The 19499-nt window shown below is 40.4% G+C and overlaps 1 protein-coding gene across 3 annotated transcripts in view; it reads left to right on the plus strand.

Annotated features, from left to right (window-relative positions):
• Positions 1–3676: 3676 nt before the first annotated feature.
• homer1b (homer scaffold protein 1b) overlaps positions 3677–19499 on the plus strand; it is a 155117-nt gene continuing 139294 nt past the window's right edge. Inside the window, exons 1-2 of one of the 3 annotated variants that reach the window (XM_055920604.1) lie at positions 3677–4260; positions 18206–18695. In XM_055920604.1, coding sequence (XP_055776579.1) covers positions 18586–18695 — 110 coding nt within the window. In that variant the 5' untranslated portion in view covers positions 3677–4260; positions 18206–18585. The remainder of the gene's footprint in view (positions 4261–18205; positions 18696–19499) is intronic. The other 2 variants (XM_055920602.1, XM_055920603.1) reach the window with 2 other exon arrangements.

Here is a 19499-nt window from a genome sequence, read left to right on the forward strand (position 1 = left end):
ACTGTGGTGAACCTGGTGAGTATCTAGATTTCATACTATTACATTTTCATCATTATTTGTTGGTGATATGATGTGGGAAAGCATAAGCAAAAGTACTAAAGACGCTAATCGAATTTCATAATTTCAAAATATTTTTGTCAAACAATGCAAATTCCTTTTCAAGTGGCAGCCATTATGCTAACTTCATCACGATCACTTTGGGCATAGTTGCTGATTTTAGCTCAAAATGTCCACCCTGTTATTGTCCACCCTGTTATCTATGTACATGTAACAGGGTGGACATGCACTCAACAGGGTGGACAAATGGATATCTTGTAGTAATGTGTTGCAAAATATGTGTTTTTATTCATAAATTGTATTACATAATTACAGTGTGTATATATAGCATGTATAGTATTTTAATAATAAATAAATATCAATTGAATCAGGTTTCTCTGAAGGAATGGCACCTCTTAGTGCAGCAGAAAGACAGCGGCAATACAGAGAACGACGTAATGCTGACCCAGAAAGAAGGAGAGAGTATCTGGATGAAAGATAAAGAGACAGGGAAGAAGAAGACAATAGCTGAACTCAGTGACAGAGTTTAGCGTGCAGAAAGGAAGCAATGGAGAGATTCCTTTCTAGGGAGTTTTTCCTAGCCACCGTGCTTCTACACCTGCATTGCTTGCTGTTTGGGGTTTTAGGTTGAGTTTCTGTACAGCACTTTGAGATATCAGCTGATGTAAGAAGGGCTTTATAAATACATTTGATTTGATTTGATGATTCAAAAAGGATACTCAGAGCCAGGGCCAAGGATAGTGCATTGTTGCAGTCCCAAACACCCCCTTCTACTCCTAAAAATCAGCCTGGGCCTTCAAGGTTAGAATACGTGAAACCTCTGAAACCTCCTGGGAATGTAGAAGTTCCTCTGACACAATGGACCTTGGGAGAAGATACAAAAAGATGAAGAGAAGTGCTCCATGATAACCGTGAAGAGGGAGGTCACAATAACAGAAACTGAACTGGTCAGTCAGTTTCAAGATAGGCTTGCCAAATTTAGGCATTTTTAATATCAAGTGGCAATACAGGGCCTATAGGGCGCTTAGTGAGAGTCTGAAGAACAATGAATGCTTGCTGCACATTGACTTCAGCGAGAACTATTCATGTAAATACAGTCAAGAGATCCAGTCTGTGCATTTTGGAGGATCTCACCAGCAAGCCACCATCCACACTGCAGTGCTCTACACTGCTGCAGACCAATCACCAATTGCTTTTTGCTCCATTTCACCATCACGCAGACATGATTCACCCGCCATTTGGGCCCACCTTGATCCCGTTCTTCCTATGTTGAAGCAGAAGTACCCTGAAGACTGAAGGCTTCATTTCTTTAGTGATGGACTGGCTACACAATACAAGCAAAAATGGAACTTCTACCTACTTGCCACAGACCCACACAAACAAGGCTTTCAAGAGGTCAACTGGAATTTCTTTGAGTCCAGCCACGGCAAGGCGACACACGATGGTGTTGGAGGGGCCCTCAAGAGATCTGCAGATAGAGCAGTGCACCATGGAAAAGATATCCCAGATGCACAGGCCCTGTACAATGTCCTAAAGGGTCTCCTCTGTGGAGATGTTCTTCATTACTGAGAGTGATGTTGAGGCAAGAGCAGAGGTAACCCTCCTTCCTCCCCATGCACACATACATACATTTTTATTGTACAGTAGCTGGTTGAGTATCGAAATGAATAAGGTGTTTGTTACTCTTTATATCTTATCATATGCTATCTCTTCTCACCTCAGATGCCTGCTTTAGATGCCATTAAAGGAACAATTAAGTTTCATCAGGTTATCAGTGTCTAACCAGGCCAGATAAAATACAGGGACATTATTTATCTGTGCAAGAAGAATAGTGGCATGTTGGACTGTCCTTGTATTCAGCTCAAAGAGGCAACTCTGGGTGACCCTGCAGCATCTAACCAGCTCCCTGCATCTCATGACAAGGCTGACACCACATGGGGACCTGGCACCATTGAACTTAATCACGCAGGGGAGCGGTGTGTTGTCAATTATGATCATGAAGGATACCCTGGCATCATCATGGATGTAGAGGAACATCACATTAAGGTGAAGTGCATGCACCGGAATGGCATCAACAAATTCTTCTGGCCAAGTCCAAAGGAAGATATTTGTTGGTACTCTGATGGACGGATAATTTGTCTGATGCCAGAGCCACAGGCTGTTAATAAACACTCTGTGCAGATGGAAAAATTCACCTGGAAGTATGTGGAAGAGCATTCGGGGTGAAAGGGGGGAGATATGGAAAGAGGGGGAGAGGGACAGGAATGTGTTTTAATGCTAATTCCAATGATTTTGTACCAGCAATGTATTTTTGTGTTGTTTTTTCACAGTGAATATGTAACTAAATAGCAGTTCCAGTGTTGTTACTACATGTATTACTATGTAGATGTCTAGTCAGTGTTCAGGGTTTAATTTATGTTCTGTCCCGTTATAGCTGTCCACTCTGTTATACCTTGGTCCACCCTGTTATCTTGGCATATTTTTCAAATTAATTCAGTTACATTGTCAAATATCAAGAATTTGTGTACTGTTTCTTAGAGTAAGACACGACCAACACCACACAATTATAAACTTGGATAAAAGAGAATTAATACCTGTTTTAATTTAGAAAGATAAGGTGCAAATTAGATGAAGTTCTGTATAAAACCACACATTGTATACACAATCTGTTATTTCTTTATAATTTGACCAGAACAAATGGACATGGTTGACAAGGGGACACAATGAAAATGTAAATATGATTAAAATAGTCCAATGAAAGTCATTAAAGACAGTTAAGTGCATGTCTGTAACAGGGTGGACATCATATTGCTGTTTATAATTATCTAACTCTAAGTGCTGGAGCTTCGCTGACATATTTTTCTACAAGCCTAATATTACCCTTTTATAGTACAACAAAAAAGGAATACAAATTCTGTTTTTTTTTTTTTTAAATGGTCCAAATGGTACTGTTTTGTGATATTGACCCACTTACTGCAGCGCTCATCCTCCACATACAACACCCGTTCTGCCAGTCACATTCTGTTATAGGTCCCCAAAGTACACACATCCCTGGGTCGCTCTTCTTTTCACTTCGCTGCAGTTAGCGACTGGAATGAGCTGAAAAAAACATTTAAACTGGACTGTTTTATCTCAATCTCTTAATTCAAAGACTCAATCATGGACACTCTTACTGACAGTTGTGGCTGCTTCGTGTGATGTATTGTTGTCTCTACCTTCTTGCCCTTTGTGCTATTGTCTGTGCCCAATAATGTTTGTGCCATGTTGTGTTGCTACCATGTTGTCATGTTGTGCTGCTACCATGCTGTGTTTTCACATGTTGCTGCCATGCTATGTTGTTGTTTTAGGTCTCTCTTTATGTAGTGTTGTGGGGTCTCTCTTGTCATGATGTGTGTTTTGTCCTATATATTTTTATTTTATTTTTAATCCCAACCCTGTCCCTGCAGTAGGCCCTTTGCCTTTTGTAGGCCATCATTGTAAATAATAATTTGTTCTTAACTGACTTGCCTAGTTAAATAAATAAAGGTTAAATAAATACAAGATAAATAAATTATCTCATTGACCTCCGAACAAAAACTCCTCGCTTGGTGAGAGAAATAAACGAATAAACGCCACCTGCTGGAAACCACCGATTTTGTGCTCAGTCCCTCCTGCTTTGTCTCTTCGTCTATGGCAACATACATTGCTGAGGACTGAGGAGGTGTCCGGTCGAGAGAGCAGGGACCAGAGGGCGTAGGGGAGAGGAGAGAGCTCAGGGGGTGGACAGTGGGTACTGTGCTTTACCGATCGACTGGACTTGTCAGGGGGCGTTTGGAGATCAAACAGCGAAAACAACGAAATAACATCTCTCCTGTTTTCATATACCCGACAATTGTTGGACGGACACATTTATCTCTGTCGAACTCTCTATGGCGCTTCCGGACGCCGCTTCAACACGGAGTAGTTTAGGTACTGGCAATGTGCATTAATCTCAAGTGAATGAATTATTTTCCTGCTATGTGTAGTTTCACACTGTTGTGAATGTGACAATGCAGTATTTGCCGTGGAATTTCTTTCGGATGAGCTACGGCGAAGAGGCAGAAACACGCCTATTATAGAGGGCAATCACCGCGCCAAACCAACAGAAACAACGTCCAGAATTTGGTCAGAGAACATTTTCCATCTGCTCACCTGCTGATTTGGTTGACCTACAATAACAATGGGGTAAGTTTGTGTAATAGCCTACAATCACATGAACGAGACTGGCTTTGATTGACTCAGCTATTTGGTATTCATCTGTCCAAATCAAATCAAATTGTATTAGTCACATACACATATTTAGCAGATGTTATTGCAGGTCTAGCGAAATGCTTGTGTTCCTAGCTCCAACAATGCAGTAGTATCTAACAGTTCACAACAATACACACTAATCTAGTAAGTAAAAGAAAGGTATTAAGAAATATTTACATATTAGATCGAGCAATGTCGGTGTGGCATTGACTAAAATACAATAGAATAGAATACACTATATACATATGAGATGAGTAAAGCAGTTAGAGTAAAGCAGTTAGTAAACATTATTTAAACATCATTCATTCTTCTGGATTTAATTTACCATGTAAAGGGATTGTTATTTATCCGAGACTTATATTACAAATCTGACTCGACAAGAAAAGCATCGCCATGCCTTTGACATGCAATGCAGCAACGATGGCCAAGATCATTCAAATTGTAGCCTACCATAATATTATACTGAGAATGTGTTCCAAATTGGTGGAATGCATTTCGTTATCGCTTGTCATGATTAATCTCGATCAGCAGCCAACCTGTTCTATGATAGATATTAGTCACTGTCATAAGTTGTTCCGTAACACACCAGTCAGTGGAGGCTGCTGAAGATGAGGATGGCTCATAATAATGTCTGAAACGGCGTTTATGGAATGGCATCAAACATATAGAAACCATGTGTTTGATATCACTCTACTTATTCTGCTCCAGCCATTACCACGAGCCCGTCCTCCCCAATTAAGTTGCCACTAACCTCCTGTGACACCAGTACATAGCAATACATATAGCAATATAATTATATGAGCTATTTGTTGTTATGTAGGGTGAGGGTTTATGAGAAGGATCATATCTATGGTTAGAAAGTGTCGTCTTCATCCAATAATGTCTATCAAACACATATCCACTTCTGGTCAGTGAGGACACCAAAAACGAATGTGCCAATCTATACCAACCAGGATTATAGTGTTAATGCTCTGTAAAGTAAATAGCTCTGTGGTTATTGGTTGGGATTGAGATATAATGATATGGTACAGGCATCAGCACAACTCTTGTATACACTATTCATATTGGTAAATGACTTGATCTTTCACATTCACACCCTATTCCTAGTCTCCTTCCTTCTCTCCTCATGTTGCCTCACCAGGCATGAGATGTGAATTGAAAGACTAGGGGGAAGCAGAAGGGATAGGGTTAGGCAAGAGAAGGGTAGGGCCTTGGGGTGAAATATCGAGAAATGGGAACGGAACCAGGCTACTCATCCCCCAAAGGAAAGTGAAAGGGGGATACCTAGTCAGTTGTACAACTGAATGCGTCTTCTGCATTTAACCCAACCCCTCTGAATCAGGGTCAGCCACAGTCTGTGACGAAGCACTCTTAATTACACAGAGCAGAAGGGTCCGTTGTGGTATTTAGCCCTACTATTGTTCACCTATGAGTACGGTTAAGACTAGTGTAGACTGAGTGAAGGAATTTGAATGCCAGTCCGTCCCCCCCTACGCACACACAGGACACACCAACTCTGCTGGTGACTATGTTTCCGTTACGCAACTGCATCAATGATTTAATTAATCCACAATGTTCTTGATAATGAGATCCAGTCCACGCACGCCCAGGCCCAAATCAATGACATTTTTCTTTATTTCTCAGGATATTTACATGAATTCACGACAGTCACAATGCACTGCACTTCTCAGGACTTGACTGTACTCCTATATCTGGAGTGTGCTGTATGTGTGTGCGTGTGCATACATGTGTGTGTGTGTGATCCTGCTCTGAACCACAGACCAGCTGTGGTACTTCTAATCTAATGATGCTGTAACTGTAACCACGCTCAGCTGTGTGTGTGTGTGTGTGTGTGTGCCTCTATTATCTGTGTTTGATTGTACCCATGCTCAGCTGTGAGGGTCATGGGAGCTAGAAGAATGTCAAACTCTCCTCTGTAAGTGCAGCAGAAAGAGCTGTCTCTGCCTCTGGCTGTCCTACAGTAATGTTATAATGTAAAGTTCTCTGACAAAGTCATATTTCACCCTAAACATTCTGGCACACAACCAAACAACTTGCAGCTATAATAGTAATGGGAGAGGGAGAGAAGATACATTACTGTTGGACAACAACTGAAAGTGAACATAGACACCTTTCCATAAAAAAAGTGAACATACACAAGTGAACATAAACACTTTTTTTTGTTTTTGTTAGACCCACCCAAACGTGATGAAAGACATGACTGAAACAGGAACCATTTTGCCATGATTTATGTGTACAGTGGATATATACCAATAAATGTGATATTGGAGAATTTCTCACTGATTGATTGCACAATGTGTACACACATAATATTATATTATGATTTCAGTGTGTGAGTGTGTAATATGGGGGTTAGATACATGTTTATTTTGTCGTTATAAAGAACATATTTTATTAACAATGGCGACACTGCCATGTTGGTCTGAGCCTTGCGGTTAGAAAAACACATTAGTGTCAGACTTTAGGCTGTCGCAAATGCAGCTGCCGCGACTTCGCTCCTTGACTTTCGTCTACAGTCAGTTGCTTTAGCATTACCACTCAAACAGGTCCAAGGTCCAATATCCGTGGTGCTGTTCATGGCAATGTCATCTTCCTGAGTCCACCTTTAAATTATAAAGTCAATCTCAATGTGACCCGCCTGAATTAGAAGCTTGAAAATTCAATTCAAATGTTTTTTTCAAAACGACACCCCCCCCCCCCCCCCCTCCGAAAAAAAGTACAACTGAATATAATTCATGATGTTACTATAATTGTTTGTTCGTTTTGGAATCAAAGTTTCTGTATAAGTTTAGTTTTTCAAATGGATTTGTTAATTATTTTATTTCAGTTTTTGTTTATTAAAATACCGTTGGTCATAACACATTACTCCCGACTGACACAAGCAAAAACTCTTACATAAATGTAGCAACCGACACCTACACATTAGCAATCTGACATGCTTTATTGCATGGAAACAAGACAATTTTTTCAGTCTGATTGACTGTAACCTACAAACAGTTGATCAGCCTACTATGCGCCTTGTCCCTCTGGCCAGTGTAAATTAAGCTGTAACATTGTGTATTTTTAGACCATTTGTTTGTGAGAATGTGAATGGGATCAAATTGGGTTTATATTCAAACTTGGGCTGACTAGGCTACCTAGACATTTTCAATCCAAAAGTATTAACTGGATAGTCTGCATAGACTGTGAGTACATTTTTTTATTAGGCCTATAGTTGCGTAGGGCAGGACTACACGATGCAAACCTGCATAAAGCAAACTCAGCTCTGTGAGATGTATTGTCCAATCATGTTGCTTTCTCTGTGTCTGTGTGTAGGAAACTCCCCTATTCCTCCTTTAAAATATAATTCATATCAACAAGTACAAGGTTGCTGCAGTTTGACAGAGTTTTTTCATCCTCCCAAAGGCCAGGAGTTTTTCCAGGATTTTTAAAAAAACCACGTGACCTGATTAGAAAAACTCTGGTTCCATCATAGCCCATATTAAACCTTTTTACAACAGATTAATCATGTCATAGCATATAAAGTCCGGATTTTTACCTGGTTAGATTACAAGATCAGGGAAAACTATGGGCACCAGAATTTTTTTTACACCAAATCACTCTGGTAACTGTGTGAGAGTTAATATTGCTGCAGTATGTTCAGGTCATACTCTGGGTGTTTCACTGTTTTCCCATATCACATATCGTGTCTCAGGTTAATCACCAGTGTAATTTGTCAGAGACAGACAGGCAGTTCACTGGGGGTCTGTGACAATGTTCCCTCTAAGCTGATAGTCGGTTTGGGATGAGTTGGACCGCAGAGTGAAGGAAAAGCAGCCAACAAGTGCTCAGCATATCTGGGAAATTCTTCAAAACTGTTGAAAAAACATTTCAAGTGAAGTTGGTTGAGAGAATGCCATCTTGAAGATGTCTGAAGTGTCTGAAGATACAAACTCTGCCTTCCCGGCGGACCCAGAGAGCAAATCAAGTGCACTATAGGTCTACCGCTGGCCAATCGGATGGCTCAGATTACCATGTCTGCAGTAACGTATCAGGCATAAATGAAAGCTACAGCAAAGTTTATACTGTGAGATTTCAAAATGTTTAAAATCATGACTAGAGAGAGACTGTCAACGAATACAGCAAAGAGCTGCTGTTTAAGTTCTTACTCAGCACTGTCAACACTTTGTATTCAACACTTTTATAAGCCAATCTAATGCGCGTTCTTCTTATTTCCACTCAACGCTATAACAAGCATTACAGCAGTAATGAATGAGTATGAAAGTGTGTCGATAGGCTTGAATTGTTGCTATTATTAGCGGCTTGGGTCATTTTTATTATCGAGGAATATTTCACTTTCTCTGTTCACAATCTGCCAACCTCAACACAATTGAGGTGGTTTGGGATGATTTGGAAGGAAAATCAGCCAAATAGTAATCAGCATATGTGGGAACTCCTTCAAAACTGTTGAAAAAGCATTCCAGGTGAAGTTGGTTGAGAGAATACCAAGAGTGTGTAAAGCTGTCATCAAGGCAAAGGGTGACTAATTTGAAGAATCTCAAATATAAAATTTGTTTAACACTTTTTTGGTTACGAAATGATTCCATATCTGTTATTTCATAGTTTTGATGTCTTCACTATTATCTACAATGTAGAAAATAGTAAAAATAAAGAAACATCTTTGAATTAGTAGGTGTTTCCAAACTTTTGGCTGGTACTGTATGGATCTGTGCCATTTACTTTGAACTGGAATGTGTTTACAGCATAATCGGTCAATAGATGCAGCTTATTTTGAGATCAAAGCGAGAGCTGCATGTAGCCACATGTGCACATTTTGTTAATTTCCTTTCCTAGTTAGTGAGTTATTAGCCCAGTTATAGATTATTTGTAGTCAGCAATAGGGGTGTGATTGCTTTCTACAGGAGCACAAAACATGTACATTTCTAGACATCTTTGAAAAGCGAGTCAGGTAAAGAGCTTTTTTTTGTCTTAAAGGGGCAGTGTTGTGTTTTGAGACAGGCATGAATAAGCTAAGTAGCCAATAGGCAGAGGGTAGCATAATTTGTCTGATTCTCTGTAATAATGTTATGGGAATAATAATGCATTTTATTTTGTAAAGTGTTTTCTTGCATTAAACAACACAGCAACATTTTCAGTCATCTCCTTGTCTGAAGAACAAGTGGATAAACAGGTTAATGTCAAGCCCTGCATGTTTTTTTTTATGTTGTTGACATTATCGATCATAGTCTGCTGGAAAAGCATATGTGTTATGGTTTTACACCCCTTGCTATACTGTGGATAAATAGTTACCTGTCTAACACAACACAGAGGGTGTTCTTTAATAGAAGCCTCTCAAACATAATCCAGGAAGAATCAGGAATTCCCCAGCGCAGCTGCCCCTTACTTTTTTCAATCTTCATTTAACTAGGCAAGTCAGTTAAGAACAAATTCTTATTTACAATGACAGCCTAGGAACAGGGGGTTAATTGCCTTGTTCACGGGCAGAACAACAGATTTTTTACCTTGTCAGCTCAGGGATTTGATCTAGCAACCTTTCAGTTACTGGCCCAACGCTCTAACCACTAGGCTACCTGCCTCACCTTTGACTAAAGCCAGTGTGTCTATGTATGCGGAGGACTCAACACTATACACATCAGCTACTACAGCGACTGAAATGACTGCAACACTTAACAAAGAGCTGCAGTTAGTTTCAGAGTGGTTGGCATGTAATAAGTTAGTCCTAAATATTTCTAAAACTAATAGCATTGTATTTGGGACAAATAGTTCACTAAATCCTAAACCTAAATCTTGTAATGAATACTATGGTAATTGAGTTGAGGTGGCTAAACAGCTTGGAGTAACCCTGGATTGTAAACTGTCATGGTCAAAACATATTGATATAACAGTAGCTAAGATGGGTTGAAGTCTGTCCAAAATAAATCGCTGCTCTGCATTCTTAACAGCACTATAAACAAGGCAGGTCCTACATTCCCTAGTTTTGTCGCACCTGGACTACTGTTCAGTTGTGTGGTCAGGTGCCACACAACGGGACTCAGGAAAATTGCAATTGGCTAAGAAAAGGGCAGCAAGGCTGGCCCTTGGATGTACACAGAGAGCTAACATTGATAATATGCATGTCAATCTCTCCTGGCTCAAAGTGAAGGAGAGAAAGTGAAGGAGAGATTGACTTCATCACTACTTTTATTTTTGAGAGGTATTGACATGTTGAACGAACCGAGCTGTCTGTTTGTACTACTGGCGCAGAGCTCGGACGCCCATGCATACCCCACAAGACATGCCACCAGAGGTCTTTTCACAGTCCCCAAGTCCAGAACAGACTATGGGAGGAGCACAGTACGACATAGAGCCATGCCTACATGGAACTCTATTCCAAATCAAGTAACTAATGCAAGATTTAAAAAACACATGGAATAGATGGAACAGTGGGGACTGTGACACAACACAAACATAGGCACAGACACATACATACACACAATAACATAGGCACTATACACACACATGGATTTTGATTGTAGATACAGTACCAGTCAAAAGTTTGGACACACCTAGTCATTCCAGGGTTTTTCTTTATTTTTACTATTTTCTACATTGTAGAATAATAGTGAAACATCAAAACTATGAAATAACACATATGGAATCATGTAATAACCAAAATAATGTATAACAAATCAAAATCTATTTTATATTTGAGATACTTCAAGTAGCCACTCTTTGCCTTGATGACAGCTTTGGATACTCTTGGCATTCTCTCAACTAGCTTCATGAGGTAGTCACCTGGAATGCATTTCAATTAACAGATGTGCCTTGTTAAAAGTTAATTTGTGGAATATCTTTCCTTCTAAATGTGTTTGAGACAATCAGTTATGTTGTGACAAGGTAGGGGTAGTATACAGAAGATAGGCATATTTGGGAAAAGACCAAGTCCATATTATGGCAAGAACAGCTCAAATAAGCAAAGACAATCCATCATTACTGTCTGACATGAAAGTCAGTCAATCAGGAAAATTTCAGGTGTGCAGTCGCAAAAAACATCAACCACTATGATGAAACTGGCTCTCATGAGGGTCGCCACAGGAAAGGAAGACCGAGAGTTACCTCTGCTGCAGAGGATGAGTTCATTAGAGTCAACTGCACCTCAGATTTCAGCCCAAATAAATGCCTCACAGAGTTCAAGTAACAGACACATCTCAACATCAACTGTTCAGATATGTGTGAATCAGGCCTTCATAGTCGAATTTCTGCAAAGAAACCACTACTAAGGACGCCAATAAGAAGAAGAGACTTGCTTGGGCCAATAAACCCGAGCAACGGACATTAGACCAGTGGAAATCTGTCCTTTGGTCTGATGAGTCCAAATTTGAGATTTTTGGATCAAACCGCCGTGTCTTTGTGAGACGCAGAGTATGTGAACGGATGATCTCCGCATGTGTAGTTTTCACTATGAAGCATGGAGGGGGAGGAGTGATGGTGTGGGGATGCTTTGCTGGTGACACGGTCCGTGATTTATTTAGAATTCATGGCACAATTAACCAGCATGGCTACCACTGCATTCTGCAGCGATATGCCATCCCATCTGGTTTGGGCTTAGTGGGACTATCATTTGTTTTTCAACAGTACATTGACCCAAAACACACATCCAGGCCATGTAAGGGCTATTTGACCAATAAGAAGAGTGATGGAGGGCTGCATCAGATGACTTGGCCTCCACAATCTGCCGACCTCAACCCAGTTGAGGTGGTTTGGGATGAGTTGGACCGCAGAGTGAAGGAAAAGCAGCCAACAAGTGCTCAGCATATTCGGGAACTCCTTCAAGACTTCGTGGTGGCAGGTAGCCTAGTGGTTAGAGTGTTGGGCCTGTAACTGAAAGGTTGCTGGATCGAATCCCCAAGCTGACAAGGTAAAATTATGTCGTTCTGCCCCTGAACAAGGCAGTTAACCCACTGTTCCTCAGGAAGGCCGTTGTTGTAAATAAGAATTTGTTCTTAAGAATAATTTAAGCTTTCTGCACATATCAAATATTTTTTTTTGTTTCTTACTACCTAAGGCTAATCACATTAGCCTACGTTAGCTCAACAGTCCCGCAGACGGGACACCGATCCCGAATAAGTTTTAAAAATAGCTGATTTTGGCACAAGATGGAAGGAATCTTGGAATATAACTAATGAAATTACAAGTAACAAAAATATACTCTTAGTCCAGTATAACCTAATGTACAGAATGTATTATAAAAGAAACCAAATTCACAAATTCTACAGCACAACAACATGAGTCATGTCTACTGTTGAGGCTGGGGGCGCTGTTGTCACTATTTATGGTAATCGTGTAATTTTTGAAACGGCTTCCTACAAAATTCTTGATCGTACAATATGCATATTATTATTATTATTGGATAGAAAACAGTCTATAGTTTCTATAGGAGTTGAAATTTTGTCTCTAAGTGGAACAGAACCCATTCTACAGCAATTTCCCTGACATGGAGTCAGATTTCAGAAATTTTGGCCACTGTTCTGGAGTCAGTTTTAAAGCCAATGTTATTCCTATGAGTATACGGACACTGCTTACGTCTTCCCCTGGATGCCTTTACGGGATGAAGATTTGAATGGGGTCGATTGCGCGTTCACAGACACTATAAATTAAAAAACCCTGTAGCTAGTCACTCTTTTGGAGCTGCGTCATGCGCCTGGAGGACACCGACCCGCACCTGTTCCAAGCATTAGTGTTGGGAGTAATCTTTCTCCGGTCATGTTAAGACTCGTTATAGGAGTTAAAAACATCATAAGGTAGTTAATTTAAAGCGTTTTATAGCAATTTATATCCGTTTAGTGCGATTTTGGGACATTTATTTCTGAAACGCTGTGAATCGCTGGGCACGCTTCCAGTTCATGCTGAACGCAGTTGGCATTTCCACATGGCAAGAGGACAGCTTTCCACCAAAAGACGATTAGACCCAAGAAAGGATCCTTTGCCCAAGATACTGATGGAAGAACAGCTCAAAGTAGGACATTTTTATTATGATAAATCGTGTTTCTGTCGAAAAATGTTAGTGGCTTAGGACGCCATGTTTTTTGACGTAGCTTCGCTTGGCGCAAACTGTATTGAAAAGTAAGGATAATTTAAAAAATTTAATTCCGCGATTGTATTAAGAATTAAATTGTCTATCAATCGCTGTCCACCCTATATTTTTTAGTCACGTTTATGAGTATTTATGTATACGAGTAGATCACTGTCTAATATGGCGCACGGACATTTTCTCACCAGCTGGGCTACTTTCCCCATTGTCTAACCATGATTTTGGTGGCTAAATGTGCACATTTTCGAACAAACTGTATATGCATGTTGTAATGTGATGTTACAGGGGTGTCATCTGAAGAATTCTGAGAAGGTTAGTGAAAAAAATAATATATTTTGGCGATGTTTACGTTATCGCTCACTTTGGCTAGAATTAATGCTGGGGTAATGTTTGCACATGTGCTATGCTAATATAACGATTTATTGTGTTTTCGCTGTAAGACACTTAGAAAATCTGAAATATTGTCTGTATTCACAGGATCTGTGTCTTTCGATTAGTGTATGCTGTGTATTTTTACGAAATGTTTGATGATTAGTAAGTAGGTAAACACGTTGCTCTATGTAGTTATTCTAGTCCATTTGTGACGGTGGGTGCAATTGTAACCTATGCCATCTACCTGAAATATGCACATTTTTCTAACAAAACCTATCCCATACCATAAATATGTTATCAGACTGTCATCTGATGAGTTTTTTTCTTGGTTAGGGGCTATAAATATCTTAGTTTAGCCGAATTGGTGATAGCTACTGGTGTTGGTGGACAAATAAAAGATGGTGGATTATGCTAATGTGTTTTTAGGTAATAGATTTACATCTTTACATATTGTGTCTTCCCTGTAAAACATTTTAAAAATCGGACATGTTGGCTGGATTCACAAGATCTGTGTCTTTCATTAGCTGTATTGGACTTTAATGTGTGAAAGTTAAATATTTAAAAAAATTTTTTTTTTTGAATTTCGCGGCTCTGCCTTTTCAGTGGGGGTGGGGGGGGAGTGCCGCTAGCGGCACGCTCATCCTAGACAGGTTAAGTGTAAAATTAACAATGACTCAATAATCCATGACTTCTGGGAATACTATAAAGTCCAGAAGTTATGGAAGGAGTTAGAAAGTTGTCTTTTAGAAGTATTACAATGGAAATGTACTTTTAATCCATCTGTCTGCATATTTCAAGTCATGGGATATGGGGAGGGGGGGGGGGGGGCAGTGAGATACCCAGTGGGTTGGACGATACCCTTTTTGTCAATTATCTTGAAAAAACATACTTTAAAAACTGGAAATCAACCAATCCTCCATCATTAAGACAATGGAAAAAACATATCCTTTATCATCTAAAATTGAGTGTTGGCGACGGAGAGAAACAAAATTGTGAAATTTGAGGACATGTGGCGGAGAGTAGTGCATAGGGGTTAGAACAGGTGGGTCTGGGCAGGAGTGATGTTGTTGACGTTTGTGTGAGTATGAATGTTGTATTTTGTATGTGTATGTTTTGTTTTAAAAATATATATAAGTAAAATATATTTTTTAATTATAAGCTCTTACATTGGCCACGGACAGCATGATCATACAGTCATCCAGAACAGCTGGTGCTCTCACGCATGGTTCAGTGTTGCTTGCCTCAAAGTGAGCATAGAAGACATTTAGCTTGTCTGGTAGGCTTACGTCACTGGGCAGCTCATGGCTCGGTTTCCCTTTATAATCTGTGATGGTTTGCAAGCCCTGTCACATCCGACAAGCATCAGAGCCGGTCTATTAGGATTCGATCTTAGTCCTGTATTGATGCTTTGACTGTTTGATGGTTAGTCGGAGGGACAGCTCTAGCCTTTAACTCAGGGTGGATGTTGCCTGTAATCTACAGCTTCTGGTTGGGATATGTAAGTATCTATGGTCACTGTGGGGACGACATCATCAATTAACTTTTTAATGAAGCTGGTGGCGGGTGTTGTAAACTCCTCAATGCCATCGGATGAGTCCCGGAACATCTTCCAGTCTGTGCTAGCAAAACAGTCCTGTAGCTTAGCATCCGCTTCATCAGACCACTTCTGTATTGAGCGCGCCACTGGTACTTCCTGTTTGTTTTGTTGTGAGCAGCAATCAAGATAGTTATGGTCAGATTTGTCATATGGGAGAGCTTTTTATGCGTTTCTGTACGTGGAGTAAAGGTGATAGAGTTTTTTCTCGCCCTTTAGTTGCACAGGAGACATGATGGTAGAAATTAGGTAAGACGGATTTCAGTTAAAATCACCGGCCACTAGGAGGACCACCTCTGGATGAGCATTTTCTTGTTTGGTTATGGACCTATACAGCTTGTTGTGTGAGGTCTTATTGCCAGCATAGGTTTGTGGTGGTAAATAGATAGCTACAAAAAATATAGATAAACTCTCTTGGTAAATAGTATGGTCTACAGCTTATCATGAGGTATTCTAAATCAGGTGAGCAGAACCTCCTTAATATTAGCAATCGCACAGCAGCTGTTGCTAACAAATACACACACCACCACCCTTGAGCTTACAAGGGTGGTGGTGTGCAATTCTGCAATTCTGTTCTGCCGATGCATAGAAAACCAGCCAAGTTCTGAAAAACATAAGATAAAACAGTTCTTCAGGTCCCGTTGATAAGATAGTCTTGAACGTCGCTAGCTCAGTTTTTTCTCCAGTGATTGTACACTGAACAAAAATATAAACGCAACATATGAAGTGTTGGTCCCATATTTCATGAGCTGAAATAAAAGATCCCAGAAATTTTACAGACCCGCAAAAAACGTATTTCTCAAATTTTGTGCAGAAATTAAGTTACATCCTTGTTAGTGAGCATTTCTCCTTTACCAATATAAATCAATCCACCTGACAGGTGTAGCATATAAAAAGCTGATTAAACAGCATAATCATAATTGCTGGGTACAATAAAAGGGTCACAGATGTCTCAAGTTGAGGGAGCGTGCAATTGGCATGTTGACTGCAGGAATGTTCACCAGAGCTGTTCCCAGAGAATTGAATGTTCATGTCTCTACCATAAGCCGCCTCCAACGTTATTTTAGAGAATATGGCAGTACATCAAACCGGCCTCATAACCTCAGACCATGTGTATGGTGTCGTGTGGGTGAGCGTTTTGCTGATGTCAACGTGCCCCATGGTGGCGGTGGGATTATGGTACGGGCAGGCATATGATACGGACAATGAACACAATTGCATTTTATCAATTGTAATTTGAATGCACAATTTTTTTTAAACAAAATTGTAGGGGATAGGGTCCCAAAGACCCTCCCCATTATTGATTATGGGAACTTTAAGATTCATATGTTTTGCTGCAGGCCTTATAGATACTGTTGCTATGTGTCTAAAACTCGGCCACTATACGTTGCACAAGCCATCTATATACATCTTTGTGGTTAAGCTACAAGAGTGTGCTTGCAGGTCTGAGTCAGATCAAAACTAGATAAAGAGTTGTAACCATTGTCTGGTTTTGACATTTTGATCTTGTGTGACAGTGGACAATGCTAATGAATTCAGAGAAGCTACTGTACTAGGTTACCTTATAAGGTAACCTCAGTTTATTGCTGTATACATACATTGACGTACTGTATGTATAAAATCACATGTATAAAATCAGCTGCGCCCTTAGCTGGGTTGAAGAACTTACTCTGAAACATACAAGCTGTGTTTCCATTGTCAGTGTCACGCCCTGGCCTTAGTTATCTTTGTTTTCTGTATTATTTTAGTTAGGTCAGGGTGTGACAGGGGGTGATGTTTGTGTGTATTTGTCTCGTCTTGGGTGGTTGTATTGTATAGGGGGTTTTGTTGAGTGTATGGGGTTGTGTTCAGTATAGATGTTTAGGAAAGTCTATGGTTGCCTGGTTTGGTTCTCAATCAGAGACAGCTGTTTATTGTTGTCTCTGATTGGGAGCCATATTTAAGGCAGCCATAGGCATTAGGCTATTGTGGGTAATTGTCTATGTGATGTTGCATGTTTGCACTCAGTATTATAGCGGTCACGTTCGTTTTGTTATTTTGTATTGTTTGTTAAGTGTTCTTCGTTATTAAAAAGGAAGAATGTATTTCTCTCACGCTGCGCCTTGGTCCACTCTTTCACCAGAAGACGATGGTGACAGTCAGCTTCTGTCTGCAATTGCATAAATAAAGGTTTAATTGATTTACTTAAAGAAGATAGTCTGACTGCTGATTTCACCAATAAGCCAATGATTGACAAGGAACAAGGAACAAGGAACCTACCCTGACAAAATCCTGAGGCCTATTGCGAGGCCCATTTTTTAAAGGTATTTGTGACCAACAGATGCATATCTGTATTCCCAGTCATGTGAAATCCATAGATTAGGGCCTAATTTATTTATTTCAATTGACTGATTTCCTCATATGAACTGTAACTCAGTAAAATCTTTGAAATTGTTGCATGTTGCATTTATATTTTGTTCAGTATACATTTGCCAATAGAACAGAGGGTAGAGGCGGATTATTTACTTGTCGCCGTAGTTTCATCAGGGTACAAGCCGGTCGGCCTCTACATTACCGTCTCTTTCTCTTCCGAGTGTCAGGGATTAGGGCCTGGTCCGGGGTGTCCTGTGCTGCCGACTAATTGAAGTAGAAATCTTCAGAGTGGATGAACTGCCTGCTACCGGACACCCCCACTCTTTGACTGGAAGGACAGCGAGTGCGCAAATTTGTTTGAGTGAATTGTTTGTCGTAGACAGTTAAGTTTAACAGGCTAGAGTCTATTTTGTTTAATATAAAAGGATTGGGTGTATTTACAGATATTTTCATTCTCCTCTACACCACAGGCTGGACGCCGCACCAATGTGTCACCGCCATGTCAACACTGCTTGACTTAATGGCCAATGCCTTCCAGGGACCCCTCCCCGAAGAAGTATCCCACTCCCCTGGAAAATAGAGCAAGACTGGGGCTTCTGGTGGATTTAACGTATTGTAGTGTAACCAAATCTGCTGCCCAACAATGGAAGCACGTCACCTGCTGTAGGCCAAATTAAGGGAAGCGGCCTGTGATGAGTTGGGCTTCTTTGGCGTTGTTCAGTTGTTTAACAGCTACGTCACCTATCCGGATTCCTTCCCAGGGGGATTCTGCCTCAGACTCGGATCCTCCACGTTCCCGGGAGGACTATGCCTCAGACTCGGATCTCTTACTGGACCTCGAGGGTGTCTGATGCACCGGCTCCTCCATCAGCCACAATGGGTTTTGTGGCTGGTTCAAGGAGCAAGAACTGCCAGACCTCCTCTGCCATTTCACCAGCCATTATCATCAGCAGCTCTATGGTGAGAATCTCGGTTCCAGGGGGAAAATCCCAGTGCTATCCTGGTGCACGAGTACAGGACATTACTAGGCTGTTTCCTATCGTTCTACTACAGCTGCTGTGGACTGACACTGTCGTCATCCATGTGGGGTCAAATTACATTAGGAGGGCTAGCTCTGACCTGCTGAAACTGGATTTTAAAGAACTGATTCAACCTCTAAAGACTCCAAAAAGCAGCCGATTATTTCAGGCCCTGTGCCATCACTCAGCTGCGGGAGCGAAAGAGTCAGCAGGCTACTGGCATTACACATCTTTCTAAAAGACTATTGTAGCTCTGTTGGCATAACTTAGAAAACATACTTCAACACGTTTTGGAAACTTTTATTGGTCAAACTTTTATTGTTCACATACACCTAATTAGAAGATGTTATTGCAGGTGTAGCGAAATGCTTGTGCTTCCACCCCCAACAGTGCAGTAATATCTAACAAGAAATATCTAAGAAATTACACAACATATACCCAATACACACAAATCTATGTAGAAATGAATAAAGACTGTATACATATATGGACGAGCGTTGTCAGAGCGGAACGGACTAAGATACAGTAGAATTGTATAGAACACAGTATGAAATATGAGATGAGTAATGCATGATATGTAAACATTATTAAAGTGACTAGTGTTCCATTTCTTAAAGTGGCCAGTGATTTCTAGTCTATGCCTATAGGCAGCAGCATCTAATGTGCTAGTGATGGCTGTTTAACAGTCTGATGGCCTTAAGATAGAAGCTGTTTTTCAGTCTCTCGGTCCCAGCTTTGATGAACC

The sequence above is a fragment of the Salvelinus fontinalis genome, chromosome 4, assembly GCF_029448725.1.
Source record: "Salvelinus fontinalis isolate EN_2023a chromosome 4, ASM2944872v1, whole genome shotgun sequence".
Taxonomy (NCBI): Eukaryota; Metazoa; Chordata; class Actinopteri; order Salmoniformes; family Salmonidae; genus Salvelinus; species Salvelinus fontinalis.